This window comes from Hylobates moloch, unplaced genomic scaffold (genome assembly GCF_009828535.3).
Source record: "Hylobates moloch isolate HMO894 unplaced genomic scaffold, HMol_V3 SCAFFOLD_9, whole genome shotgun sequence".
Classification (NCBI taxonomy): Eukaryota; Metazoa; Chordata; class Mammalia; order Primates; family Hylobatidae; genus Hylobates; species Hylobates moloch.
Genome location: NW_026652284.1, coordinates 50,901,662 through 50,912,951, shown reverse-complemented (window position 1 = coordinate 50,912,951; position 11,290 = coordinate 50,901,662). Strand labels below are relative to the sequence as shown.

Sequence of the window (11,290 nt, the reverse complement as noted above, 5' to 3'; positions counted from 1 at the left end):
TCTACTTTTACAAACTTACTCCAAGAAAGTAAGCACTGTGTTATGTGAAAAGGTTTATCTACAGGGGGTGTTCAGTATTAGAATTATTTATAATAGCAAAAATGTGGAAACATCTGACATGTCAATGGCAGGAAAGTGGTTTAATAAAGTCAGTCATGATGGAATACCAGGCAGCCATTACAAGTCAAGCTACAGACAAATAATGACCTCAAAAAGTGTTCACAAAATAGTAGTACACCAAGACAAAAGTGCATTTTCAATGTGATCATCTGAAAAATACAGTATTCTCTTTGCAAAAATGTAGGTGCACTTACAAATGTATTGTAAAAGTCTGGAAGGATTTACACCAGAATATTAATCGATATTTTCATCTTATTTTAAAATTTCCTAAATATCTGAAATATTCTTCAGAGAACCTCAATTACTTTGTAATCAGAAAAATTAGTTAAAAAATTAAAAGCAGACAAATAATATCAGCAAGATGATACACTAGGAGATCCCAGCTCTTGTCTCCCCAATAAAAGCAAGAATTTAACAGCTACTTGCCAACAAAAATAGCTCTGGGAATACTCCAGAGTACAATGAAGAAACTGCAGGAACCCATTAAAGCACCCCCAAACCAAGGACAGCTGTATATAAAAGTGTTGGAAGCGTTTTATCTGCATCACCTCATCTTCTACCCTGGCATAGCTTGGCAACAAAGGAGATCGTTTTGTCTGTGACCTCTCTCTGTGGGGAAAAAGGAGAGCAGAAGTCCAGCAGCCTTCACCCCTGAGGACCCCAGCAGCTTTTGTCACCATCATGGACACCCACAGTTTTTATGACTGATGGTGCCCACAGTCTTCACTGATGCTGACTCCAGCTGATTAAGCTGCCCAGATTCCAAGTTGTATCCACCTGGAGCCAGAGCTGTCACACCCCAGCTGGTGCCTTCATACCCACCAATAGGTGAAGGTCTTTCCCCACCAAAGCCAGCCCATAAAAGTGTGGAAGAGGTGACTGCTCCTTCGTGTGTAGATATAAATGCAAAGCTACAAGAAACATATAAAACCAATGAAACATGACTGATTTTCCAGTAACCAACCCCAAGGAAATGGAAATCCTTGAATTTCCTGACAAAGAATTCAAAATGATTGGTTTAAAGAAGCCTAGTAAGCTGTAAGCCGCACACCTGCACTCCTCAGCCCTTGGGCAGTCCATGGGACCAGGCGCTGCAGAGCAGGGGGCGGAGCCCGTCGGGGAGGTTCGGGCGGAGCAGGAGCCCACCGGGGCAGGTCGGGGCTGGGCTGGGGCATGGCGGGCTGCAGGTCCCGCGCCCTGCCCCTTGGGGAGGCAGCTGAGGCCTGGTGAGAATTTTCTAGCGCTGCTCGGGTGGGCCGGCAGTGCTGGGAGACCCGGCGCACCCTACGCAGCTGTTGGCCTGGGTGCTAAGCCCCTCACTGCCCAGGGCTGGCCGCTCCGAGTGCAGGCCCGCTGAGCCGGTGCCCACCCGGAACTCGTGCAGGCCCTTAGGTGCCACGCGCAGCCCCGGTTCCAGCCTGCGTCTCTCCCTCCACACCTCCCCACAAGCAGAGAGAGCCGGCTCTGGCCTAGGCCTGCCCAGAGAGGGGCTTCCACAGTGCAGTGGCAGGATGAAGGGCTCCTCAAGCACGGACAGGGTGGACTTCAAGGCCAAGGAGGTGCCAGGAGCCAGCGAGGTCTGCTAGCACGTTGTCATCTTTCAAGAGAACACGACCTCAGACAACTCAATCAGGAAAACAACACATGAACAAAACTGTAAGTTCAACAAGGAGATGAAAGTCATTAAAAAACCCAGAATTTCTGGAGCTGATAAGTACAATGAATGAAACTGAAAATGCAACAGACAGCCAGCCTTAAGAACAGATTCAATGAAGCAGAAGGAGGAATCTGTGAATCTGAAGACAGGTCATTTGAGATTATCCAGTCAGGGGAGAAAAAGGAAAAAAAAATAAAAAAGAATGACGAAACCCTACAGGATTTATGGGCCATAATCAAGTGAACCAATATATGCATTGTGAAAGTATCAGAAGGAGAAGAGAGTCCGGAATTTTACTTAAATAATTAATGGCTGAAAACTTCCCAAATCTTGGGAGAGAAATGAACGCCCAGATTAAAGAAATGCAAAGGACCAGCCTGACCAACATGGAGAAACCCTGTATCTACTAAAAATACAAAATTAGCCGGGCATGGTGGCACGTGCCTGTAATCCCAGCTACTTGGGAGGCTGAGGCAGGAGAATCACTTGAATCCGGGAGGCAGAGGTTGCAGTGAGCCGAGATCGCACCATTGCACTCCAGCCTGGGCAACAAGAGTGAAACTACATCTAAAAAAAAATAAATAAATAAAAGAAACACAAAGGGCCTAAAAATAGGGTCAACCCAAAGAAGGGTACAATGAGATACATTATAATCAAATTGTCAGAAGTCAAGAACAAAGAGCATTTTGAAAGCAGCAAGAGAAAAGTGACATCACATATAAGGCAATGTGGTTAAGACTATCAGTGGATTTCTCAGCAAAAACCCTGTAGACCAGGGAAGAGTGAGATAACAAATTCAAAGTACTGAGAGAAAATAAAAAAACCCTGCCAATCAAGAATACTATACCTGCAAAATTATACTTTAAAAAGGGAGCAATCAAGTCTTTCCCAAATAAACAAAAACAGGAAGTTTGTTACAACTAAACCTCACTTACAAAAATGGTAGAGAGCTCTTCAATTTGAAATAAAAACATGGTAAGCAGCAACATGAAAACACATGAAAGCATAAACTTCATTGGTAAAGATAAATATGTAGACAAATACAGAATAATGCAACACTGTAGTATGTATATTACTGTTAACCCTAACATAAAAGTTAAAAGACAAACATTTAGTAAGAGACACACAATGTACAAAGAAGCAAAGTGATTACAAGAACATAAAATGTGTGGGAGGATTAAAAGTATAGTTTTTGTGTATGATCAAAGGTAAATTGTTATCAGCTTAAAATAGACAAGATATTTTATGCAAGCCTTGAAATAACTACCAAAACCCCTATAATTGATATATACACAAAAAACCCAAAATCAATCATTACAAAACATCATCAAATCAAAGAGAAAACAACTGCCAAACAGAAAACAAAATGGCAATAATAGGTACATAGCTATTAATGGTTGCTTTAAATGATTATAGATTAAGCTGCCCAACCAAAAGGCATAGAGTGGTTGAACAGATTTTAGAAAGATCCAGCAACATGCTGTCCACAAGAGACTTGCTTTAAATTTAAAGGCGCATATAGGAGGAAAGTTAAAGGATGGAAAAAGATATTCCATGCAAATGGCAACCAAAAGAAAGCAGGGGTGATTATGCTTATATCAGATAAAAGAAGTATTAAGTAAAAAGTTATCTTAAGACAAAGGACTGAGAAATGGTCAATTCAACAGGCACATATAATAGTTTTAAATATACATGCAACCAATATTAGAGCACCTAAAGTATATAAAGCAAATATTGACAGATCTCAATGAATAAATTTATAGCAATATGGTAATAGTAAGGTATTTTAATATCCCACTTACAATAATGGATAAAACATCCAGACGGAAAATCAGTAAACAGATGACTTGCACAACACTATGGATGAAAAGACCTAACAGACATGTACAGAACTTTCTATCCAACAACAAAAGAATACAATCTTCTCAAGCATACATGTAAGATTAGATCATGTTAGGTAACAAAACAAATCTTAACAAATTTAAGAACACTGAAATCATTACAAGTATCTTTTCCAACAGTAACAGAATGAAACTAGAAATCAATAACAGTAAGAAAATGGGCAAATTCACAAATATATAGAAAGTAAACACACATTTTTGAACAGCTATTTGTTCAAAGAGGAAATCAAAGGGAATTTAAAAATTATCTCAAGACAAACAAAAACAAAAACACAACACAAAACTTATACAATGCAGCAAAAGTAGTATTGAGGAAAGTTTACAATGATAAATGTCTACATTAAAAAAGAATAGAGATCTCAGGTAAAAAAAACCTAACTATACACCTCAAAAAACCAGAAGAAAAGAACAAACTAAGCCCAAAGTTAGCAGAAGGAAAGAAGTAACAAAGATAAAAGCAGAAATAAATAGGGAACAGAAAAACATTAACAAAACTAAGACTTGGTTTTTTGAAAAGATAAACAAAATTGACAAACACCTGGGCAGACTAAGAAAAAAAAAGACTCAAAATCATAAATGAAAGAGGAGCCATTACAATGGATGCTTCAGAAATAAAAATGATCATAAAAGGCAATGAAAAATTACTATGCCCAAATTGGATAACAGAAGAAATGGATAAATTCCTAGAAATATATAACCTACCAAACTGAATTAGGAAGAAACAGAAAGCCTGAACAGGCCAATAACAAGTAAGGAGACTGAATCAGTAATCAGAAAGTTCCTAACAAAGAAAGGTCCAGACCAGGTGGCTTTCTAGGTGAATTCTACCCAACATACTAAGAAGAATGAATACCAATTCTTTTATTTTTTAAACTCCTCTAAAAAAATGGAAAAAAAGGGCACACTTTCAAAAACTCCTTTCTTGAGGCCAGTGTCAACTTGATTCCAAATCAGACAATAATAGCACAAGAAAAGAAAACTACAGGCCGATATCCCTGATGAACATTGGAACAAAAATCTTCAACAGAATACTAGTGAACTGAATTCAACCGTGCATTAAAAAGATCATAATGCCATGACCAGGTGGAATTCATCCCTGGGATGCAAAGATGCTTCAGCATATGCAAATCAATTAATGTGATACAACACAATCACAAAAAGGAAAGCAACCTCACTATCATCTCAACAGATGCAGAAATAAAGCATTTAACAAAGTTCGACAACCATTCATGATGAAATCTCTGAATAAAATAAGTACACCAGGAACTTACCTCAACACAAGAAAGGCCATGTATGAAAAGCCCACAGCTAACATCATCGTTAAAATAAAAAAACTTTCTGTCAAATATCTGGTAGAAATGGTGCTCATTCTTGCCATTTCTATTTAACATAGTACTGGAAGTTCTAGCCAAAGCAATTAGACAAGTAAAAGAAGTTAAAGCATTGTTGTGGGAAGTCAGGGACCCTGAATGGAGGGACCGGCTAGAGCTGTGGCAGTGGAACATAAATTATGAAGATTTCAGGGACATTTATCAGTTCCCAAATAATACTTTCATAATTTCTTATGCCTGTCTTTACTTTAATCTCTTAAATCCTGTTATCTTTGTAAGCTGAAGATGTACATCAGCTCAGGACCACTGTGATAATTGTGTTAACTGTACAAATTAATTGTAAAACGTGTGTTTGAACAATATGATTTCAATGCACCTTGAAAAAGAACAGAATAACAGCGATTTTTAGGGAACAAGGGAAGACAACCAATAAGGTCTGACTGCCTGCGGGGTCGGGCAAAAAGAGCCATATTTTTCTTCTTGCAGACAGCCTATAAATAGACATGCAAGTAGGGAACGTATCACTAAGTTCTTTTTCTAGCAAGGAATATTAATACCCTGGGGAAGGAATGCATTCCTGGGGGAAGGTCTATAAATGGCCGCTCTGGGAATGTCTGTCTTGTGCAGTTGAGATAAGGACTGAGATACGCCCTGGTCTCCTGCAGTACCCTCAGGCTTACTAGGGTGGGGAAAAAACTCCGCCCTGGTCAATTTGTGGTCAGACGGGTTCTCTGCTCTGGAACCCCATTTTCTGTTGTTTAAGATGTTTATCAAGACAATACGTGCACTGCTGAACATAGACCCTTATCAATGGTTCTGCTTTTTTCCTTTGTCCTATTCCCTCAGAAGCATGTGATCTTTGTTAGACTCTTATTAGTAGTTCTGCTTTTTGCCCTTTGAAGCATGTGATTTTGTACCTACTCCCTATTCTTGCAGCCCCTCCCCTTTTGAAACCCTTAATAAAAACTTGCTGGTCTGAGACTCAGGTGGGCATCATGGTCATACTGATATGTGATGTCACCCCCAGTGGCCCAGCTGTAAAATTCCTCTCTTTGTACTGTCTCTCTTTATTTCTCAGCCGGCCAACACTTACGGAAAATAGAAAGAACCTACATTGAAATATTGGGGGCAGGTTCCCCCAATAAAGCATCCAAGTTAGAGAGGAAGGAGTAAAATTGCCTCCATTTTGAAATATCATCATCATATATGTAGAAAACCCTACAAACACAAAAATGACAACAACAACAACAGCAACAACAACAGCAACAACAACACACTGTTAGAACAAATAAGTGAATTTCATAAAGCTGCAGGACACGAAATCAACTTACAAAAATCAATTATGTTTATACCCACAAATAAGCTGTAAAAATTAATAAAAGACTCATTCCTAATAGCAGCAAAAAAATAAAAAATAGTAATAAACTTAACCAAAGAGGTGAAAGTCTTATACACTGAAAATTATAGAGGCAATGATGAAGGAAATTAAAGAAAATACAGACCAATAAAAGGGCATCTCATATTCATGAACTGGAAGAATTTATATTATTAAAATGTTCATACTACCCAAAGTGATGTACGGATTCAATACAATCCTTATCAAAATCCCAATGGCATTCTTCACAGAAAGAGAAAAAACAATCCTAAAATTCATATGGAACGAGCAAAGACCCTAAATAGCCAAAGCAATCCTGAGCAAGAGGAACAAAGCTGAAGACATCATACTTCCTGATTTCAAAATACACTGCTTTAGTAATCAAAACAGCTTGGTACTGGCATAAAAACAAACATATAGACCAATGGAACACAAGACAGGCCTAAAATAAATCCAAGCATCTACAGTCAACTGATCTTCCAGAAAGGTGCCAAGAATACACAACAGGGAAAGGAGAGTCTCTTCACAAAATGGTGTTGGGACAATTGGATTTGCACATCAAAAGAATGAAATTGGACCCCATCTCACAACATATACAAAAATCAACTCAAAGTGGATTAAAGACTTAAATGTTGACTTGCAGCTGTAAACCTATTAGAAGACAACACAGAAGAAAAGCTTCATGACATTAGTCTGGGCAATGATTTTTGGATATGATGACAAAAACATAGGCAGCAAAAATAAGTGGGATTGAATTAAACTTAAAAACAAATCTGCACAGAAAAGGAAATAATGAACAGTGAAAAGGCAACCACTGGAGAAAATATTTGCAAATCATATATTTGCTAAGTGGTTAATGTCTAAAATATATAAGAAACACCTACAACTCAATAGCAACAACAAAAACCAAACAAACATAAACCCCCCAAAACCTGATTTAGAAATGTGCAAAGAACCTGACTACACATTTTTCAAAGATAATAGCAATGATCAACAGGTCTATGAAAAAGTGATCAGGTAAATGCAGATCAAAACCAGAATCAGATATCCCCTCTTACAGAGGCCATTATCACTAGGATAAATGATAACAAGGGCTGACAAGGATATGGAGAAAAGAGAATCCTGTAAATTACTGGTGGGAATGCAAATTGATACAGCTAGTATAGAAAGCAGTATAGAGACTCTTCACAAAATTAAAAGTGGGACTACCATTTGATCCAGAAATACCACTTCTAAGGTATACAACCAAAGAAAATAAAATCAGTCTCATGAAGAGAAATCTGTGTCCTTATGTTTATTTCAGTGTAGTCACAGTAGCCATGATATGGAAACTACCCAAATAACTGTCAATGAATAAATGAATATATGAATTACATATATGTATACGTGTGTGTGTATATACACATGGCACAGTTTTCAGTGTATCCCTAGAGTCCTTCCAGGCAATCACTGCCCCATGCATTGCAGTTGGTTGCCAAAGCCCCCCCTGTCCTGGCACCCAGTATCCCTCCACCCTAACTCCACATTTCGCCTCATGCCACTGCCTAAGTGCATCATAGTGTCCCTGTCTCCCCATTACACACACACACACACACACACACACACACAAATGAAATATCTTTCTGCTTTTAAAAAGAAGGAAATTATGTCATTTCCAACAACACGGATGAACCTAGAGGATATTATGCTAATTGAAATAAGCCAGACACAGAAAAAAACAAATACTGCATGTTCTCACTTATAAGAGGGACCTAAAAGGGCAAAACTCATAGCAGGAGAGAGTAGAATGGTAGTTTTCAAGGGCTGGGGATAGTAGGGTGGGGCAAAATGGGGGGATGTTGGTAAAAGACTACAAGATTTCAGTTATGAAAGATGAATAAGTTCTGGAGATGTAATAAACAGCAATGTGACTATAGTTAAGAGTATTATATATTTGAAATTTGCTCTAAGGGTGGCTAACACACACAAAAAGAAAAATGGTAACTATGTGAGGTGGTGTATGTGTTAATTAACTTGACTGTGGTGATTACTTCACAATGCATACAAATATAAAAACATCAAGTCGTATACCTTAAATATATACAGTTTTAAATTGTCAATTATCCCTCAATAAAGATAGAAAAGCATTGTGTGCTGCATTATTTATATTTACTGCAAATAGAAAAATTGTGTCAAAGTCCATCTGTGTAAGAATCTAAAATATAAAAAAACTTGGACAGTAAAATATGTTTCCTTTTATTTCATGGATCTGTTTATTCCATTTATTAGTAACAGTGCATTTTTTCCACATAATATTCTCTTTTACTTAAACTTAATGCATATGTAGTAAGAAAGATTTACTATCCCAACTAGCCTCTCAGTATTTAGATGAGGATAGAACAGATACGGTGTAACACGCCTCTCCACTGCTTACTGTGTGTACCAAGAAGGCAGAAAGCAGCTCACCCAAGCCTAACCTGGCCCTGTCTTTCTCAGGCTTCTCAGGATGCCCACAGCACGTGCTGGGGAGCCGGATGCAGGGAGAAGCCAGGTCTGTCTTCAGGAGGTCACAGCCAGCAGGGCACAGTTAGGACGTGCCCTGAAAAGGGGGTACACAAGGGGAACTCCAGGCAGTGGGGGGATGGAGACACTATGGTACACTCAGGCAGTGGCAAGGGGGTAATACGTGGAGGCAGGATGGAGGAACACTGGGTGCCAGGACAGAGGGGGGCTTTGGCAACCATCTGCAATGCATGGGGCAGGGACTATCTGGAAGGACTGCAGGGATACACTGAAAGCTGTGCCAATGCATTAGCCATGAAACCTAAGAAACTCAGTACATGTTCTCCCTCTGCTCACCAAGAGTTTGCATTTATCTTGTGGTACTTTTTGGTTTTCAGTCCAATCTACAGTAATTATGGACAGCCCATTGTATGCAGAGGACTAAATGCTATGGCAGACAAAGATGTGGTGGATAAAACCCTTGCCTTCAGGTGCTTACAATCAGTAAGGTTATTTAGCCAAAGCCTCAAACAATAATGCAAGTCATACGACATTTCAATGTAATATGATTTCCATGTATCTTTCATCTCTCTAGATCTCCCTCAATGCCTACCAGAAAGGCGTTTCAATGCTCAATAAGAGAATACTCTTATTCTTTTGTTGCCATCTTCATTATTTATTGTTTCAAAGGAAATCCAGTAGTTTCAATGATTTTTCAGTGTACACTCAGCTTCTTTCTGACATGCAGAATATTTGTATTAACAATTCATAATTACGTAATCTCTCTATTCATTTAATGAACCCAAAGGTTTTATGCCAGTTATGTGCTTCGACAGTCTATGTGACAAAATATCTATAGAAAAGTTAACTGTCTTGCCAAACCCATCATCTAATAAGGGACTTCTTGTCTTCCATCTATTTTAATTGCATCTTACAGTGATGTTAAATGATATACATAAGTGAACCTAATCTTCACCCTGAAACACACAATTCAACATCATTTTTCTGAACTAAATAGAAAAAATAAGCAATACGTATGTGCCTCCTTTTTTACTCACTTGAGACAATATAGACATTTAGATATTCACATATCATTGAATTCATTTGGATCTTTGAATACTTGAGCTTCAAATTCCATCTGGCTCTGTAAAAAAAGGTACGCAATTTAGTATAAATTTCCAAAAAAGGTAGAACAACACAAAATATTCTGTATGTCTCCTTAGTGTAGAGACAGGAAAACTGAGGGTGAGTGGGCATCGAGAACTTCTGGTGTTCATTCATTTCATTCACAGATCTCATGACTACACTCAAAACACAGTGCTCAGTTATGTGGCCACAATGATGAGCAAGACCAATTGATCCAACTCTCCAAAAGTCTCCAGCCTGGTGGCAGAGACTGGCCAGAAACTGGCAAGAATCAGTGAGGGCTGCATGGGCTATGGTAGGGAAAGGCCCATGGTGGACTATGGGAGTCCAGTAGGAACAATCAAGGCACAGCCAGGCCTTGGTTGGGAACGAGGCACTCTCTGGAGCAGGAAGGCTGTACTGAGAACCGAGGGTGAGGGGGATGTGGTTCAGTAAGGTAAGAAGCCAAGAGCATTCAAGGGATTTATTCACAAGGTGGGAGGGTGACCTTGCAATAGCAGATTCAGGGGTAGATGGGAAGAAGTGATAGTAGTTAGGTATTACATCTGGACAATTCTTTCAAGAAGCTAGGCTTTGAGAAGGAAAGCCATTATATAAGAAATAGAAGTAATAAGTGTGAAATTAAGGTAAGTTCTCTCCTTTTCTTTCCTTCTTTCTCTCATTCTTTCATTTTGCTTTTCAGATGGGACAGTTTTGAATCTTTTAAAATTCTAATGGGAGCCGGGCGCAGTGGCTCACGCCTGTAATCCCAGCACTTTGGGAGGCTGAGGCGAACAGATCACTTGAGGTCGGGAGTCCGAGCCCAGCCTGACCAACATGGAGAAACCCCGTCTCTACTAAAAAATATAAAATTAGCCAGGCGTGGTGGCGCATGCCTCTAATCCCAGCTACTCGGGAGGCTGAGGCAGGAGAATCACTTGAACCTGGGAGGCGGAGGTTGCCGTGAGCTGAGATTGTGCCATTGCACTCCAGCCTGGGCAACAAGAGTGAAACTCCGTCTAAATAAATAAATAAATAATAAAATTCTAATGGGAAGGGAAGAGATTGAAGATGTGGTATAAAGATAAAGGTAAATGATGAAATAGCTCCTGAGGAGATGGAGAGATCCAGAGCTCCCCATCTGACACTTCTGAGACCCACCCACCCACCTCACCCATCCATCCGCCTCATCCATTCATCCATCCACCCATCCATCTACCCACCCACTCCATCCATCCATCCATACACCCACCCACCCCATCCACCCATCCATCCACTCATCCATCCATCTATCTACCCA

General features: G+C 39.4%; 1 protein-coding gene across 5 annotated transcripts in view; it reads right to left on the bottom strand.

The window, feature by feature from the left end:
* Positions 1-121: 121 nt before the first annotated feature.
* CLXN (calaxin) overlaps positions 122-11,290 on the bottom strand; it is a 20,740-nt gene continuing 9,571 nt past the window's right edge. For 2 of the 5 annotated variants that reach the window (XM_032758447.2, XM_032758449.2), the window contains 2 exons: positions 9,924-10,009; positions 9,515-9,842 (listed from right to left, as the gene is read on the bottom strand). In XM_032758447.2, the coding sequence (XP_032614338.1) occupies positions 9,950-10,009 (60 nt within the window). In that variant the 3' untranslated portion in view covers positions 9,515-9,842; positions 9,924-9,949. Of the gene's footprint in view, positions 1,718-9,514; positions 10,010-11,290 lie in introns of those variants that run through there. The other 3 variants (XM_032758446.2, XM_032758448.2, XM_032758450.2) reach the window with 2 other exon arrangements.